The following is a 20,107-nucleotide window of genomic DNA, read 5'->3' on the forward strand; positions in this document are numbered from 1 at the left end:
TTCACAAATCATCAATCAGCAAACATTTTACTACATCCCCTACTGGTATATGATGGGACTGCAGCTATGTGCCAATAACCTTCTAAAGAGAACATTGGGTGGGCACTTTCCAGACATTACCCTAATACCTATAAAGCAAACTGAAATCCTAGGCTAGGAACAGTACAGGACATTTCCATCATTTTAGCTAGTCACATGATCAATAACTAACTTTGTCTTTGGACTGAATAAATAGATCCCAGACTCTTCCCAACCACTTCCTGATGGTTGATTTACATATGGGAAGTGTCTCCTACAACATCCTGCCCTAGAATAGTACATAAATCGAGATTAGTATTCCTCTACTGTCCCTACTGGCCAATTGTGGTACTGCAGAACCTGGCTACAAGGTTAAGACAGTAAAGAGATGCCAACAGGTTAGGTTAGCTCATGGCCTAGTCCACATATCCACATATACTCCGGCGTAACTGGTTCATTTGTCTCAGCAGGACACTATGGGAAGGATATATATCGAAGCGGAGGACCGGACCTTCACAATTTTATATCTTCAGGATTTGTCACCCTGGGAAGAGGACATCTTAAGGGTACAGTACAAAGCTTTTATCTCTAATCTCATACATTACCGTGACTGATCTCATATGACTAGCGACCACCACCGATCCATTACTTGAAATAGTTGTATTGATGGTGCTCAGCCGTCAGGTCTAGGGTGTTACATATCCTGGTGTGTATTGTTTTAGTAGGGTCACACTTATTACATTAACCAACCATACGCAACAATAATAACACCATGCCAACACCTTGGGCTGAGCCAGTTTAGACTCTCAACTTACCCAACTAATCTTCGTTCCTGGACATCCTTGGTAGAAAGTTTGGATTCTAAGTGTCAAGAACTTCACTGTACCAAACAAGAGTCACATAAGTTACCCCTCTCCATATAGACTATGTTACACCATGATGGATTGACATAGATCTGTTTCCTTAGAGGGTGGCCATTATTCACGAGAGCAAAGTCAATACATTGACCTGGGCAAAGTGATAAACTCAATATCAACTCAAGTATTGTCTATGTTTCCAAATTACGGCCCACACCGAGATCGATAGAAATTGAACAAGCATGGGTAGACGTATCTCTCGAAAGTCTCAAGAACTCTCTAAGGAATTTGGAATGATTGAGGTCAATTGTATCTTTAAAATTGGTGGTTGGGTGGTCTACTAAGCTTCTCCATGAAATGTAGCTGTTTAGCCAAACTATAAGCTGGCCATAGTCATTAGGGGAAGGTCAAGAACATGGGTCATGATCAAGACCACCAGCAAAGTGTCAACAATGAAAACTTGAGCCAAGCAGAATTGACTTCATCGTTGGCTGGCGAGTTTATAGAACGTCCATAGTCATCGGTGAATTCCTACAAAGATCTAATGATCGTTCGTGTCAAAATTGAAAAAATTCTTCTAAACTTTTCAAAAATTTTATCACAATGACATAAAAAAAAATGTCTATGGCCAGATTTGTAGTGGAAAGTGTTGGGATCTTAGGTCTGAAATTCTCAATGTCGACACAGAAGCCTACAGTGATACCTACAACATAGTTGGTCGAGGTGTGGTCTTCGAGGGTGTTGAGCCTGATCCTAAAAATGTGTGTTGATAATTATGCAAGCTCCTCCCTTTCTGTATCCCGTCAATCATCCCGTCGTCTTTATTGTGGACGTCTCATCAGTATTCAGTGTTCTATGTGCTGTACTGAGCATTTTCGTATGGTATAATTTGACCAATCTTTGCATATTTTTTTTTGATCCCGCTCAATCCGTCATTATCTCAATAGCGCATCTAATGACATAATTACCCGTTATTGGCGCAGACCTAGTATTAAGTGTAGTTTTTGATTCCCTTCATTACCCGTACTGTAGAAAGCAGTTGTCAGTAATTGTCTCCCCTATCCGAGAACGTTTCGTATTAAATCTGATTAGATAGCAGCAAAATTCAGATTTCATTTGCGATTTGGACGTCTGACCTGTCAGGATTCTTCTCGTAACAAATAAGTGAACTCAAATTGTTGACATTTAAAGGTTCTATTAAAACATATCTCTTTCTTGAAAGTGGCAGTAACACCGCACTAACTGACATTTAAAGCCCTTAGAACCAGGCGGGGCTGTCAAAAAAAAATTTTTATTTTTTTTTCTGATATGGGGGAAAAAAATTAAAAAAGTCTTAATTTAGGATGTCTGAACAAAAAAAAAAAAAAAAAAGATATGTTGTTGGTGGATAGATCCTATTACCAATTCAGTCTTCCCAAAACCCTGAGAATTACCCCATAGTGATGGTTTATGGTTATCAATGGGCAAAATGTAATACTTCATTTCTCCTCTGGGAGTGCTGTGGAAAAATTGAACACCTGCTTTAGGTGCAGCTTACAGTTGATTGATGTGGTTCCTAGCAAAGGGACATCATATAGTCTACTCACCATTGGTGGGAACTTGTAACTAGGGAGTTGTCCTCCATTTGTTGATAAACAAATATGTTTATTTGGTTTGTGTCTATTTTGAGTTTAACACCATTGAGTCTTCTATTTTCTGTTGTATTTTTGATATATTTTTCCAAAATTTCATGAACCAGGTAATATAGCCAAGGTATATGCTATTCTACCATGTTCAATATTCCAGTGCTCATAGGACCACTGCCTAAGGCCTAAGGCCCTGTAGGCTTTCCAAATGGAACAGCAAAAGTGTTGACCATTGGATCCTGGAGATCAGAAAGTGGGATTCATCCTTGGCTTTTTTTTTCTGTTGCAATGCCTGACTTGGAAGACCTCATGTCTGTACCCGTGAGGGGTAAAAGGGATGTTTATGGCCATCTTTACTGGAAAGAAGTTTGAGATGCATCTAGAGGGATGGTGGGTTACGCTAGTGAGCTTGTATAATTTGTACTCTATGTTTTTTAATACTTACCGTATCAGGGTATTTGTATGTATTGGTCACGCAATACCTTGAAGAGGTCTGTGAGGTCCAATCACACCTAACCCATAACCCTAACACCTAACCCCCACCCCATCTTACCCTGAAATACTAAGTTCACACAGCCATCAAAAACTCCACTTGCAACCTCCAACAGAAAGGATAGCATTGCATGCAACGCCCTTCATCCCCTCCAAAACTAGACCCTGAGAGAACCCAATTCTAGGTCAACAAAGTCTAGTGGTCACAGGAGGTATTTGTCGTACGATCTGGCAAAACGTGGTTTTGGATTCACACCAGCGTTGGCTCTCCGTACGGGGATTTTTTCTTCTTTGATTGTCCAGATCTGCGTTCATCTCTATGTTTCCATTCTTTTTGCAAGCAGCGCTTTTCTCTCTGCATTTTTTAGCCTTTTCGGGCTGAAACCATGCAGACTCCATTATAGACTATGGGGTCCGTGAGTAACCGCTTTTTTAAGCAGATTAGGGTTTTGTTAAAGGGATCCTATCATTCAGTCCCTTGTTTTTTCCTCCCTAACACGTCGGAATAGCCTTAAGAAAGGCTATTCTTCTCCTACCTTTCGTTGTCTTCTCTACGCCGCCATTCGCCTAAAATCCCAGTTTTTCTCAGTATGTAAATGAGTTATTGTGGGCGGGCTGGCCACGAGAAAATGGTCGCTTACAATACTATGTAAACGGCCATTATTCTTGTGGCCGCGGGCATGCGCAGTCGGCTTTGCCATAGGCCCAAGGCCTAGAAGTTAGAAGCCGCCACCGGAAGACACGGTGAAGACCTCGTTCCAGAAGAAGATGGAGGCAGCGCTGGAGAGTTCTCTGGCAACATTGGGGATGCCCCCAGTGCTGTTTGAGTGCTGAGGCCCGCCCCCAGTGCTGTGAAAGAACTCATTTACATACTGAGAAAAAACGGGATTTTAGGCGAATGGCAGCGCGGAGAAGTTACACGTGACTTGTTAGGGAAAAAAAAAAGAGATTGAATGATAGGATCCCTTTGAGGAGGTCTCCAAGCGGACCTCCGAATGGAAACCCGAATGCAGATGTGAACTGGACCTAACTGGAGCACACTTACACCCAACTCTAGCCACTACCATTAGTAGTTGGGATGTCTCAAGCGGTGCTGATGCTCGGGATAGTCTATATATATATGAGTATGGAAAGATTGTTACTCTGAATCACGATACTGGAAATAAAGACAACTGTAAAATAAGATAAAAGCCTAAGGGACGTGTACTTGCCCTTTAAATCGTCTTCTTTCCTTTAGTGGATGGTTATTGGAGAAGCAATAAGCTTTTGGCTCTCTTTATAGTAAAACCTCTTTGGCAGATGCACCTGCACATGCATTGATGTGGAATATAATATTCACGTCTTCCCACCCAATAACTTGAGATTTGAAATGCAAGACTGGTTTGTCAACACAGATATTATTCCGAGATCAGAGCGTTAATATTCCTGAGCTTAAATCGAAGAATAAGATGACATTCTTTGAAGAGAGAAGAATAAAAAATCAAAAACATGAGGTTAAAAAAACATGACTTATCAAAGAGACGGAAACAGGAATTCAAAATGAAAAAATAATTGTTATATTCAGGGTTGATGGGTGTAGTGAAGACGAAGCCTCCTTCATAGAAACTGTAGGCACTTCAAAGAGGAGCCGTGTGCTTTTCAGGAACAGTTTAATATTTCATTTGCCTTCCATAGTCATGAGGAAAGAGATCGAATCTGGTTGGATGGTCCTCAACAAGGTGACGACCATCAACTCGGCAAGCCCATGGTGGGCAAAGAAACAGTTCAATATTGCCTAATATTTCCTCATAATCATGAGGAACGTTCTAAGATAGTTGGGTGGAACTCAACACGTTGATGGGTTTGACCATTACACCAAGTATTACTTGGACTGGACAAGCTTGGAAATTCTAAGTTGGCCTCAGGAACAGTTAAATATTATATGCACCTTCTATGGTCATGAGAAGAGACTTCAAAGATGGTTAGATGAAACTCAACAAGGTGATGACCAGAACATCAACTATTAACAGGGCTAGTCAAGCCCAGAAGTTCTAAGGAGGTCCCCAAGGACCACAGAGGTTCAGAGCGGCTCCTCTGTATGATATGCCGAGAATAATCGCTTCTGTTCATGTCTTGGTTCCTGAAAGGGGTATACAGAAAATGTTTCTCTATATTAGTGATGGATAGTTCCTATGCTCAATACAGTGGTGATGATGTCTTCAGAGAAGCTTTAGACACAAGGTACCCAACTAGTCAGTTATGACCAGTGGCGTAACTAAAGTCTTGTGGGCCCTGGTGCAATCTTTTGTCCAGGGCCCCCTACCTCATCCCTACAGTGAATTCTTGATAGTGATGGTTATGGGTCCCAAGGTGCCCCTTGGTTTATGGACCAGATGCAAGATTCAATCTCAATACTGATGCCAGTGCTTATGGGTCCCCTTAGGCTCCTGGACCCCGTTGCAACTGCAGCCTCAAATTACGCCCCAGGTTTTGTCTCTCAAAGTTTTGGTTGGACACAATATAGTTGGTCTAGATCCACATAGATAGTGGGCATCCAATAACCGCAAGGACTCACCAAGGTTGTATCATGGATCTTCTGCTTGAGTGGGGGCTCCATGGAAGATGAAGCGAGATGCTATAGAATTCTAGCTCCATTTCCTCCTAAAAGCTGGTACAAGGTTTATTGTATTTTTTACACTTTTTTTAACACTTCACTTAAGAAGTAGAGAAAGTGAGAACACGCCCCAAAATTATAATAAAATCTTCAGTCCAAATATTGTCTTAATTTTGAACAGAATTAGAAAATTTGTCCCAATGTCTTGGCAACAAAGGGATAAGTGGTATTCATTACAGAAAAGGGTGACTATGATATCATGGACTGGTGCCTCTTAAAGGGGATGTCCTCAAGTGACCAATAAACCCGCCGAGTCCTCATACTTCGACATCCACCATGTAAGGCGGGTTATAAAACAGAATTAATGGAGTGATGACACAGTTTTCAGGAGGACACATGGGAGGAGGAAGGAGCGGCCCCATAATATACACATATTAGCCAGAGATAAGCCTAATTATAACAGATTATAATAATGAATAATTTGATTCTGTCCGTTACGAGAGTTGGGTTGAATAAAACATGTGCCATAATGCCTGTGAGCATTGAAGAAACCCTGGGCGCCCTGCAGGATTCCCGCTGACACTTCCCATAGTGTTTACGCTGGTCTTTTGCAGAGAACTTTTAATGTATCTTCACAGATCTGTCACTTCATAAATATTAACAGAATTACCTTCATGACAGATTCTCAGAAAATCGACAGTTCTGGGGGAAGAAAATATTCCGTACCTGTAAAGAATGGTTGTTATCTCTAAAAATAGTCAGTAGTAGTCGTGGGCAGTATATTCTGCAAACAACATGGTTATGTAGTCATTTTATCTACACACCAGGGGAATAGTTGTATCTATTAGCAGTGAGAACTGCTGTCTGTAAAAATAAAAATTTGGTTGTCACAGCCCGGCAGCGGCCTTTGTTTCATTGAAGAGTATTATGGTCTTGGTGATGTTCTGACCTGTAGCAATGAGAATAGTAACCTACTTAGTTGGGCCTTTTATCTCTGCAGAACTTTAGAAGATGCATATTTTGTCAACTAGAGGTCTGGAGTGAAGAGTCTGTTCTTGGTGTGGAGTGGGTAGGCTCTCCTGGGTATTGAGTGGGTAGGCTCTCCTGGGTATTGAGTGGGTAGGCTCTCCTGGGTATTGAGTGGGTAGGCTCTACTGGGTATTGAGCGGGTAGGCTCTCCTGGGTATTGAGTGGATAGGCTCTCCTGGGTAATGAGTGGGTAGGCTCTCCTGGGTATTGAGTGGGTAGGCTCTCCTGGCTATTGAGTGGATAGGCTCTCCTGGGTATTGAGTGGGTAGGCTCTCCTGGGTATTGAGTGGATAGGCTCTCCTGGCTATTGAGTGGATAGGCTCTTCTGGGTATTGAGTGGATAGGCTCTCCTGGGTATTGAGTGGGTAGGCTCTCCTGTATATTGAGTGAATAGGCTCTACTGAGTATTGAGTGGATAGGCTCTCCTGGGTATTGAGTGGGTAGGCTCTCCTGTATATTGAGTGAATAGGCTCTACTGGGTATTGAGTGGGTAGGCTCTCCTGGGTATTGAGTGGGTAGGCTCTCCTGGGTATTGAGTGGGTAGGCTCTCCTGGGTATTGAGTGGATAGGCTCTCCTGGGTATTGAGTAGGTAGGCTCTCCTGGATATTGAGTGAATAGGCTCTCCTGGGTATTGAGTGGATAGGCTCTCCTGGGTATTGAGTGGGTAGGCTCTCCTGGGTATTGAGTGGGTAGGCTCTCCTGGGTATTGAGTGGATAGGCTCTCCTGGGTATTGAGTAGGTAGGCTCTCCTGGATATTGAGTGAATAGGCTCTCCTGGGTATTGAGAGGATAGTCTCTCCTGGGTATTGAGAGGATAGTCTCTCCTGGGTATTGAGTGGGTAGGCTCTCCTGGGTATTGAGAGGATAGGCTCTCCTGGGTATTGAGTGGGTAGGCTCTTCTGGGTATTGAGTGGGTTGGCTCTCCTAGGTATTGAATGGGTAGGCTCTCCTGGGTATTGAGCAGATAGGCTCTCCTGGGTATTGAGTAGGTAGGCTCTCCTGGGTATTGAGTGGGTAGGCTCTTCTGGGTATTGAGTGGGTTGGCTCTCCTAGGTATTGAGTGGGTAGGCTCTCCTAGGTATTGAGTGGGTAGGCTCTCCTGGGTATTGAGTGGGTAGGCTCTTCTGGGTATTGAGTGGGTTGGCTCTCCTAGGTATTGAGGGGGTAGGCTCTCCTAGGTATTGAGTGGGTAGGCTCTCCTGGGTATTGAGTGAATAGGCTCTCCTGGGTATTGAGTGGGTATTGAGCTCTTCCAGATGTGGGGAGGGTAGGATCTTTTGTGTGAGGAGTAAGAAGGTTTCTTTGGGAATTGAGTGGTTATGTTCTTCTGGATGATTAGTGAGTATGCTCTTCTGGGCGTGAAGTGGGTAGACTCTTCTGGGAGAGGAATGGGTAGACTACTCTGGTTGTGGATTAGGTAGACTATTCTGAGTGATAAATGGCAGACTCTTCTGGGAGTGAAGTTTTGTGTTCAGTAAACTAAACCAATCAGAAATCCGTCCACTTTTTTTCCCTCTCTCACAGCATGAAGAAGCACAAAGACAAAAATGAGAGACTGCAGCTGCATCCCCTCCCTCCCCTTGACTATTATTTGCTCTATTAAACTTAATTTTTTTTTGCAAGGAAGTTTGTGAAGAGATAAATAATCTATAGGCAGGGAATGGGGAACAAGAGGCTGCTTGCTAATGAGGAAATGCCAAAAAAATATTCACCTAGACAACCATTTCTATAAAACGGTGGCTCAGTGGTTAGCACTGCAGCCTTGCAGCACTGGAGTCCTGGTGTTCAAATCCCACCAAGGGCAAAAAAAAACATCTGCAAGGAGTTTGTATGTTCTCCCCGTGTTTGCATGGATATCCATCCCATATTCCAAAGACATACTGATAGGGGGAAAAAAATGTGCATAGTGAGCTCTATGTGGGGCTCACAATCTACATAAAAAAAAAAAAAAAAATAGTATGACAATCCCTTTAAATGATAGGTGTGTTGACCTGCGGTCACCACTAGGGGAGCATAGGAGCTTACTGTATACAGTACGGTTATCAAGCTCAGGAAATAAGTCTTATGGACTAAACCTCCGGAGCTCCCCCGAATTTTTACGTTTCAGTTCAACCTCCATCACCTGATCGTAGATGTAGCGCGGTCTCATCAATGTCAGTAAATCACACGTAAACCAGCGTAATGCCACTTGAATAATCATTCCGGATTACTGATGTTCTACAGAATTACATCTCCTATAAAGCGAGCCGAACCTTTGTTCTCCTTTAAGTGGAAATTTCCACTCTGGCGATATTCACTTTCAGCAGCCATAGTAAATTGATTTGGAATAATGTATGTAAATATTTCCTATGCCCGTCAGTAAGACGTCTTCTGTATATTTATAAATTGAAGCTCTTATAGATCCCGCTTGTGCGCACAGTAGGAATCAATTAATTTTCCTTTCTCTCCAAAATAAGTAAGCAGGACCCCGAAGGATGTTTAATACACATCTGCTCCGAGGATTTTCTCAGTGTGGAAAACGCATTAGCTAATATGGCTGGAAAGTCTGTGATCAGTAATTCTACATACTGCAAATATATGGGTGCGCAAACGTACTCTTCTGTGCGGGGCGAGCAAATATCTGCACTCATTTCATGTATTATAGATACGACTCCAGAGCCTGGAAGAACGCGGCGGAACACAATAGTAACACATGCAAATCAGCAAAAGTACAAGTCAGCACAAAATACCGCAAGAAACCTGTAAATAATGTATTACTTAAAGGGGAACTCCACCCATATTACTTTGCTATCTTCTACACAGCAATTCTCTATCACAGTAGCTACAGTATATTGATGGACATTACAGCAGTATTATAGTAGTTATATTCTTGTACATAGGAGCAGTATTATAGTAGTTATATTCTTGTACATAGGAGCAGTATTATAGTAGTTATATTCTTGTACATAGGAGCAGTATTATAGTAGATATATTCTTGTACATAGGAGCAGTATTATAGTAGTTATATTCTTATACATAGGAGCAGTATTATAGTAGTTATATTCTTGTACATAGGTGCAGTATTATAGTAGTTATATTCTTGTACATAGGAGCAGTATTATAGTAGTTATATTCTTGTACATAGGAGCAGTATTATAGTAGATATATTCTTGTACATAGGAGCAGTATTATAGTAGTTATATTCTTGTACATAGGAGCAGTATTATAGTAGTTATATTCTTGTACATAGGAGCAGTATTATAGTAGTTATATTCTTGTACATAGGGGGCAGTATTATAGTAGTTATATTCTTTTACATAGGAGCAGTATTATAGTAGTTATATTCTTGTACATACGGGCAGTATTATAGTAGTTATATTCTTTTACATAGGAGCAGTATTATTGTAGTTATATTCTTGTACATAGGAGCAGTATTATAGTAGTTATATTCTTGTACATAGGGGACAGTATTATAGTAGTTATATTCTTGTACATAGGAGCAGTATTATAGTAGTTATATTCTTGTACATAGGGGGCAGTATTATAGTAGTTATATTCTTGTACATAGGTGCAGTATTATAGTAGTTATATTCTTGTACATAGGAGCAGTATTATAGTAGATATATTCTTGTACATAGGAGCAGTATTATAGTAGTTATATTCTTGTACATAGGTGCAGTATTACAGCAGTTATATTCTTGTACATAGGAGCAGTATTATAGTAGTTATATTCTTGTACATAGGAGCAGTATTATAGTAGATATATTCTTGTACATAGGAGCAGTATTATAGTAGTTATATTCTTGTACATAGGAGCAGTATTATAGTAGTTATATTCTTATACATAGGAGCAGTATTATAGTAGTTATATTCTTGTACATAGGTGCAGTATTATAGTAGTTATATTCTTGTACATAGGAGCAGTATTATAGTAGTTATATTCTTGTACATAGGAGCAGTATTATAGTAGATATATTCTTGTACATAGGAGCAGTATTATAGTAGTTATATTCTTGTACATAGGAGCAGTATTATAGTAGTTATATTCTTGTACATAGGAGCAGTGTTATAGTAGTTATATTCTTGTACATCGGAGGCAGTATTATAGTAGTTATATTCTTGTACATAGGGGCAGCATTATAGTAGTTATATTCTTGTACATATGAGTAGTATTATAGTAGTTATATTTATGTACATAGAAGGTAGTATTATAGTAGTTATATTCATGTACATAGGAGCAGTATTATGGTAGTTATATTCTTGTATATAGGAGTAGTATTATAGTAGTTATATTCTGGTACATAGGAGCAGTATTATGGTAGTTATATTCTTGTACATAGGAGTAGTGTTATAGTAGTTATATTCTGGTACATAGGAGCAGTATTATAGTAGTTATGTTCTTGTACATAGGAGTAGTATTATAGTAGTTATATTCTGGTACATAGGAGCAGTATTATAGTAGTTATATTCTTGTACATAGGAGCAGTATTATAGTAGTTATATTCTTGTACATAGGAGCAGTATTATAGTAGTTATATTCTTGTACATATGAGTAGTAATATAGTAGTTATATTTATGTACATAGAAGGTAGTATTATAGTAGTTATATTCTTGTACATACGAGTAGTATTATAGTAGTTATATTCTGGTACATAGTAGCAGTATTATAGTAGTTATGTTCTTGTACATAGGAGTAGTATTATAGTAGTTATATTCTGGTACATAGGAGCAGTATTATAGTAGTTATATTCTTGTACATAGGCGGCAGTATTATAGTAGTTATATTCTTGTACATAGGAGCAGTATTATAGTAGTTATATTCTTGTACATAGGGGGCAGTATTATGGTAGTTATATTCTTGTACATAGGAGTAGTATTATAGTAGTTATGTTCTTGTACATAGGAGTAGTATTATAGTAGTTATATTCTTGTACATAGGAGCAGTATTATTGTAGTTATATTCTTGTACATAGGAGCAGTATTATAGTAGGTATATTCTTGTATATAGGAGCAGTATTATAGTATTTATATTCTTGTACATAGGAGCAGTATTATAGTAGTTAAATTCTTGTATATAGGAGTAGTATTATAGTAGTTATATTCTTGTACATAGGAGCAGTATTATAGTAGTTAAATTCTTGTATATAGGAGTAGTATTATAGTAGTTATATTCTTGTACATAGGGGGCAGTATTATAGTAGTTATATTCTTATACATAGGAGCAGTATTATAGTAGTTATATTCTTGTACATAGGTGCAGTATTATAGTAGTTATATTCTTGTACATAGGAGCAGTATTATAGTAGTTATATTCTTGTACATAGGAGCAGTATTATAGTAGATATATTCTTGTACATAGGAGCAGTATTATAGTAGTTATATTCTTGTACATAGGAGCAGTATTATAGTAGTTATATTCTTGTACATAGGAGCAGTGTTATAGTAGTTATATTCTTGTACATCGGAGGCAGTATTATAGTAGTTATATTCTTGTACATAGGGGCAGCATTATAGTACTTATATTCTTGTACATATGAGTAGTATTATAGTAGTTATATTTATGTACATAGAAGGTAGTATTATAGTAGTTATATTCATGTACATAGGAGCAGTATTATGGTAGTTATATTCTTGTATATAGGAGTAGTATTATAGTAGTTATATTCTGGTACATAGGAGCAGTATTATGGTAGTTATATTCTTGTACATAGGAGTAGTGTTATAGTAGTTATATTCTGGTACATAGGAGCAGTATTATAGTAGTTATATTCTTGTACATAGGAGCAGTATTATAGTAGTTATATTCTTGTACATAGGAGCAGTATTATAGTAGTTATATTCTTGTACATATGAGTAGTAATATAGTAGTTATATTTATGTACATAGAAGGTAGTATTATAGTAGTTATATTCTTGTACATACGAGTAGTATTATAGTAGTTATATTCTGGTACATAGTAGCAGTATTATAGTAGTTATGTTCTTGTACATAGGAGTAGTATTATAGTAGTTATATTCTGGTACATAGGAGCAGTATTATAGTAGTTATATTCTTGTACATAGGCGGCAGTATTATAGTAGTTATATTCTTGTACATAGGAGCAGTATTATAGTAGTTATATTCTTGTACATAGGGGGCAGTATTATGGTAGTTATATTCTTGTACATAGGAGTAGTATTATAGTAGTTATGTTCTTGTACATAGGAGTAGTATTATAGTAGTTATATTCTTGTACATAGGAGCAGTATTATTGTAGTTATATTCTTGTACATAGGAGCAGTATTATAGTAGGTATATTCTTGTATATAGGAGCAGTATTATAGTATTTATATTCTTGTACATAGGAGCAGTATTATAGTAGTTAAATTCTTGTATATAGGAGTAGTATTATAGTAGTTATATTCTTGTACATAGGAGCAGTATTATAGTAGTTAAATTCTTGTATATAGGGGTAGTATTATAGTAGTTATATTCTTGTACATAGGGGGCAGTATTATAGTAGTTATATTCCTGTACATAGGAGCAGTATTATAGTAGATATATTCTTGTACATAGGGGGCAGTATTATAGTAGTTATATTCTTGTACATAGGAGCAGTATTATAGTAGTTATATTCTTGTATATTGGAGTAGTATTATAGTAGGTATATTCTTGTAAATAGGAGCAGTATTATAATAGTTAAATTCTTGTATCTAGGGGCATTATTATAGCATGGGGCACAATTATGGGACACCATTGATGTTAGTGCCATTCGTGGCTGGCCTTACTGTTAAGCAGTGAATTTATTCTCTGTAACATTTGAGCAATTTTCTGACTTATTATTTAGTGTTTCTGAACTGAATGTATATAGGGGGTTATTACTATAAAGGGGACAGTTGGAGGATTCATCTACTGGTATGGGATGTCCAACAAAGAACTTACTTTTTAGAACTTTTCTCCTACATGAAACTTGCAAACTCTTCCAGAAACTCTCCATTGTCTGCCCACAGACTATACAATTCCATTATCTTCACTTCCCCGCATCGAGTAAATTAGTTTTTTTTCATGATTTATTTTTCCAAGGTGTTTTCACATCTGTTAGTAAGATTTGGACGCTGTCCCATCTACCTTCTGATTACACAATAACAGCGGGGAACGCGGTATGCAAATTGCCCCTTGCTTATTGGCTGCTGGTATAATAAGATGTATGCAGGCCGGGACAATGTGAGTATGGCTCGTGTAAATTTGCTGACACAATGTGACCAGCCTCACAATACTGAAAGGAGACGAAGCCTCCGAAAGGACCTTCAATAATAAATAACATTTTATAATGCAAATACTTCACATTTACCCGGCTCCATGCCGTACGAACAAGGAGAAATTGTAATTAAATAGTCCGAAGCGTAGGAAGAAAACAGGAACAGGATGGCTCTTTCTTCAGCCTCAATATACTCGGATTTCTTTTGTTCTTTTCAAAATTGGATTCTATGGTGTATCTTCAAGGCGTCCTAAAACTCAATCTCCGTATTTCATGTCTCTCAACAATTTTGTAAAGGCAAAAATGTTACGTCCTCAGTAAGCTACAGCAACAGGAAAAAGTAAACATGTCCAAAATGGAGGCAAAAAAAAGGGTTGGACTCTGTTCATCAGTAACATTAAGCAGACTTTCATATTCATGAGAATGAAGCCTATAACTACACCGGAACAAGTGACATCATCAAGACATGTCGTAGTCTTTATAATACAGCCTATAATTGGACCAGGAACCAGTGACATCATCTGCCCACCAGTTTAATGTCCACTCCTCAATCTGGCCCCAGTTTAATGCCCCCCTCCATTTCTCCCCAGTTTAATGTCCCCCTTTATCTGCCACCAGCTTAATGTTCCCCTTTATGTACCCCAGTTTAATTGCCCCCTTCATCTGCCCCATTTTGATTGTCCTCCTACATCTACCACCAGTTTAATGTCCCCCTTAATCTTCTCCCAGTTTAACACCCCCTTTATCTGCCACCAGCTTAATGTCTCCTTCATCTTCCCCAGTTTAATTCCCCGCCTACATCTACTATAAGTTTAATGTCCCCTTTTATCTGCCACCAGCTTAATGTCCCTCTTTATCTGGCCCCATTTTATTTGCCCCTTCATTTTCCCCAGTTGAATTGCCCCTTCATCTGACCCAGTTTAATTTCCCCTTACATCTGCCCTCAGTTCCCCCCTCTTGCTCACACTTGCTGTCTCTCCTCCTTACCTTCCGCAATATCTGTTTCCTCTTCCTCTTTCTATGTATCACCGCACTGTCCTGTAGTATCCAGAATAGTTCCACCAACCCAAGAGTCTGATCACATGGTCATGACGTTCCGAAAGGTTCCATAAGCTATCTGGGACAGCGGGACAGTATTGAAAAACTGGGATTGTCCCGCTGCATCCGTGCCGGTTGGGAGCTATGCAGTGTATAACCTAAATCAGAAACCAGTGACATCATCAAGACACGTCATATTCTTTATAATACATCCTATAACTACACTAGGTACAAGTGACATCATCGAGGATAATATTCTTTATAGTACATTGTATAACTACATCAGGAAACAGTGACATCATCAAGACATGTCATAATATCATATTCTTTATAATGTGGGAACATCAGAGCTTGCTTTGGGCCCCCATACAAGAACAGCCCAGAACCCGACCATAAACATACACTCTTGTACAGTTCTGCAGTATACGGGGCCTGTATGTACTGAGCTTCATGGAAACCCCATCACATTCAGAGGGGCTGTGCAATGGCAGGCGGGTCCTATTAGACAATATGGTTCACAACCCCTCATCTCCCACTCTTCATTATCTCACTGCCATGTTTTGTCACTGTGTATCAGCTCGCCCAGTGGGTGACTATTGGTTTTCCATGTCTGTACATAACATGAATAGCTCCGGCCTGCCTATGATTAGTGGGATCGGCAGCCCATTGATCCCGGCTTGTTACATGAATTGCCGCATTGATGGTTTGATGTCACATGTCATCCGGGCGCACTTGGCTTTAACCATTTATCCACTGATGAAGACTAACCCATTGCACCAAGACTACAGATGTGCTACAGATATTGGTCGCCATGTCCTGGCTAAATCTGCAGTGGCTTGTGCATGTATATCACACTGGGGCCAGTTATGGTGCAATGGTTTAGCATTGTCTGGTTCACTTTTCAAAAAAATTTGGGAGGGCTTAGAGGTAGGGGCTTTACATGAGGGGTCTGGCCACTTTCTGTTTATGACATAAACTGGTGTAAATTGTAGCCCAAATCCATACCAACACACACACGTCCTTGTACAAAATATCCTCACTTTTTGCAGGTTTGTGCTCCATAAGACACTTTTCCAAAAAGTGTGCACGGTTTCTCGGTATTATAGGGCAGAGATCATCTTCTGATGTGAGAGAGATTGCCATACTAGACCAGTACACACGTACACTTATAGCGCCACCATTGTACAACCACCTAGCGTTAAATTAGTCATAGCATATAGAGGCCCCACTCCAGCCATAGCTGCTCCTTTGTTGGATTCAAGGATGGACCTCCACCTTATGGACCAGTCCAATCCTGTGATCAGCAAACAGGCACACAAGGGGTTAAAAGAGACAGGAACTGCAACGTCTGTGCAACGTGGAATCCATAAATCACCGGAGAGTTAATTGGTATCAGTATGAATTGACTCTCTGTCAAAGTTGCAGCTGAATGTCTAGACTCAGATTAATATGTCTAGAACGCACCGGGACCGACGTTCTGTCTGCAAGACACACAGTCACCGGGAGCGTCCTCTGCTGGAGTTTGGCCCTCACAAGTCAAACACGCGCATGATCTCTGACCTAAAGAGCTGACTTGTCTGGACGCCAGATATATAATTTTTTCTATAATTATAATTTGAGCTGCCCCTAGTGGTGCAGGCAGCCAGAATGTATCTGTCATGCCTCCATGGTAGCTGGTATCCCAGGCATCCATACTCTTCATGGTCTCAAGGTTTGGCTTTCTGTTCCCCACCACAGCTCTTCTACAGTTGTATGATCTTATCTCTGCCTGACTGCTGATGTGACCGAACTCCACCTGCCTTGACCTGTACAAGCGGCAGCCATAATTTTAACTTTCATTGCTGTTATGCCTTGCTTATCTTCGGGCTTTCATCCATCTCTCTACAACTAGAGATGGGTAAACTGATTCGTTCAATGCCGGGTTTGATGTAAATATTCCAAAGTGTTCATTTTTGAACAAAACCGAAAAAGTGACAATTCTTCTTGGACAAACTAAGATAGCTGCCATGACATCCATTGCACGGAAATATTATGCCCTGGGATCTATGTAGACCCCAGAGCATGGTAGATGAAGGTACAGGGGGGGGGGATAATAAACATTTATACTCTCCTTCCCTGATCTCTTATGGGCCTTCTTGCAGCACGTGGTGCTCTCCTGGGGACGTCCTGCGCCCAGGGTCACCACTGAGACCTGTGGTTGGCCACAGTGGTCACATAGGTAGGACAAGACGTCATGACACTTGGTGTTCCCATGTGTACGGTGACCATGATTGTGACCCTTATGTCAGCAAGGAGACCAAGAGAGAGCACTAAAAGCCACAAGGAGGCCCAAAAGGGGTGAGGGAAGGTGAATATATATATATATATATATATATATATATATACTGTATATATAATTTTTTTTTACACATCCCCTGGTCTTCCATCTATTAAATTCTGGGCTCTAAAGAGACTCCAGAGTATAATAACTTTACTTCTGTTTCTATCTGAACTTATTTGACCCGAAATGAATCAGGGACCTGATCCAGCTGAACCCGAAACTAATTGAATCTTGGGAGGTTCGCCCATATCTATCTACAACTTCTATAACCTGCGTCCCAGATATCCCTCCTGTTCAGAGGCCTCTGGGCTTGGCTACCACATTCCCATCACCGTCTTCTGTGGTTGCCTTCTCTGATGTCTGCCTGACTACTATTGCGAGTGATCTCCACCTGCCTTGACCTGTTCTCCTTACTACTTAGTCTGCCTTCCAGCTTGGCACTATGTCCTCAGATCACATTGGTTATTACTATCGGAGACTTCTCCTGGGGCCAAGTCTCCTGGTGGTTCCCTGTAGAATGTTTTGGATTTAACAGGTCTATACTAGGAAATTCCTTAGATTTTACGCTTGGCCATATTTGTAGCAGTGGGTCCACATTATATCTCCAGTACAGTGCCTCACCATATATGACTATATAGAGGATTTGGATCTCGAGCCCCTATATATTACTATAATACTAATTTTCCCAATATTTTAGTCCTATATAGATAAAAAAGAGAGAAAACCTTATCAAACCCGCCCCGGTACCAGCTCTATGGGTGGTCAATGTGTCGTTTTGGGTGGCTGATATCAATGGGATCTTTTTTAATGTTTCATACTTAAACCAGAAGGTTTCCTATCGCTGACCCATAATAAAATCAGTCGACAATCAAGTCAGACGGAAGGAAAGGGAAAAAAAAACTAATTAAAGTTTCAGCTACAGCAAAATAGGTCAATGCCAAAAGAGCAGCAAATGTTACCATGGCGGACGGCGCAGATCTCTTCTGTTCAGTTCCTCTAATTACTTTTTAGCGATTGGGAAATGATTCATTGAGTTTTTCGCCCTTTGAAAGTTACTCAATCTTTTCGACAAGCTAAACTTTAAAAATGTTTTCCTCTTCTTCAGTTTTATTCAACCTCTGGCATCAGGGGGGTTAAAAAGGGGTTAGAAAACCCATTAAGGGTAACCCCATTAGGGTACTTGGGACCTCCATCAATTAGCCACAAAGGGCATCTCTCTCTTTTCGGGGAGGACTGCGCACATCCAAGTCTATTGATTTCAATGAAAAGGGTGTAATACTTCATTTTTCCTGCGGGAGTGCTATAGGGAATTTGAAGACTTGCTGATGTTTTTTTTTTTTTTTTTTTTTTATCACAGCTGATCATCCGTGTCATCATCATTAACTTATTTGGGGATTGTCCTTCTAACAAAATGGTATTGTAAATCTCAGACAGCCCCTTCAATGGGTATTGGCATCATCTCAGGTCAAACTTCTTAAAGATCTCAATGATTTCATAGCACTGTAGCACATGGATGGTGTGGAGAGCGGGCCGAGGAGCAGGGAGCGGAGGATTCTGCCTTGTGTGGCTTTCTCTCACTTGCGTTCATTATTAAGTAACTGCTTACAATCCCCACGAATATTTCTAGTAATCCTAACAATCAATTCACTGCTTTACAGAACATCATCAGTGACCTTCACCCCCCAAGGTCATCGCTCTGCGGAGGCCTCTGCTAATTAATCATTTATTAGATTATAACTAATGGGAACGGCTCAATGGACACCCTATAAATGCTGGAGGACATGAAGGGCAGGAACAAGTGAATGTACTGTATAGTTTATTATGCTTAAAGGGCATGACCATTACAATAATTCTTATTTGCCTTGGCACATTGTGGGTAGTATCTTTCTTTATAAGAGGAAAATGGAGTGCAGCTCTGGAGTATAATACAGGATCAGGATCAGTACAGGATAAGTAATGTAATGTATGTACACAGTGACTGTACCAGCAGAATAGTTAGCGCAGCTCTGGAGTATAATACAGGATAAGTAATGTAATGTATGTACACAGTGGCTGTACCAGCAGAATAGTGAGTGCAGCTCTGGAGTATAATACAGGATCAGGATCAGTACAGGATAAGTAATGTAATGTATGTACACAGTGATTGCACCAGCAGAATAGTGAGCGCAGCTCTGGAGTATAATACAGTATGTAACTCAGGATCAGTACAGGATAAGTAATGTAATGTATGTACACAGTGACTGCACCAGCAGAATAGTGAGTGCAGCTCTGGAGCATCATACAGGATGTAACTCAGGATCAGTACAGGATAAGTAATGTAATGTATGTACACAGTGACTGCACCAGCAGAATAGTGAGTGCAGCTCTGGAGTATAATACAGGATGTAACTCAGGATCAGTACAGGATAAGTAATGTAATGTATGTACACAGTGACTGCACCAGCAGAATAGTGAGCGCAGCTCTGGAGTATAATACAGGATGTAACTCAGGATCAGTACAGGATAAGTAATGTAATGTATGTACACAGTGACTGCACCAGCAGAATAGGAAGTGCAGCTCTGGAGTATAATTCAGGATATAACTCAGGATCAGTACAGGATAAGTAATATAATGTATGTACTCAGTGACTGCACCAGCAGAATAGTGAGCGCAGCTCTGGAGTATAATACAGGATGTAACTCAGGATCAGTACAGGATAAGTAATGTAATGTATGTACACAGTGACTGCACCAGCAGAATAGGAAGTGCAGCTCTGGAGTATAATTCAGGATGTAACTCAGGATCAGTACAGGATAAGTAATGTAATGTATGTACACAGTGACTGCACCAGCAGAATAGTGAGTGCTGCTCTGGAGTATAATACAGGATGTAACTCAGGATCAGTACAGGATAAGTAATGTAATGTATGTACACAGTG

At 40.0% G+C, this 20,107-nt stretch overlaps 1 protein-coding gene across 11 annotated transcripts in view; it reads left to right on the forward strand.

Annotated features, from left to right (window-relative positions):
* The window catches only part of SHISA6 (shisa family member 6), a 171,984-nt gene that overhangs the window by 69,519 nt on the left and 82,358 nt on the right, over positions 1–20,107 (forward strand). For 7 of the 11 annotated variants that reach the window (XM_075279445.1, XM_075279447.1, XM_075279450.1 and 4 more), the window contains one exon: positions 486–584. In XM_075279445.1, coding sequence (XP_075135546.1) covers positions 486–584 — 99 coding nt within the window. The remainder of the gene's footprint in view (positions 1–485; positions 585–20,107) is intronic. The other 4 variants (XM_075279446.1, XM_075279448.1, XM_075279453.1 and 1 more) reach the window with 1 other exon arrangement.

This window comes from Leptodactylus fuscus, chromosome 6 (assembly GCF_031893055.1).
Source record: "Leptodactylus fuscus isolate aLepFus1 chromosome 6, aLepFus1.hap2, whole genome shotgun sequence".
Classification (NCBI taxonomy): domain Eukaryota; kingdom Metazoa; phylum Chordata; class Amphibia; order Anura; family Leptodactylidae; genus Leptodactylus; species Leptodactylus fuscus.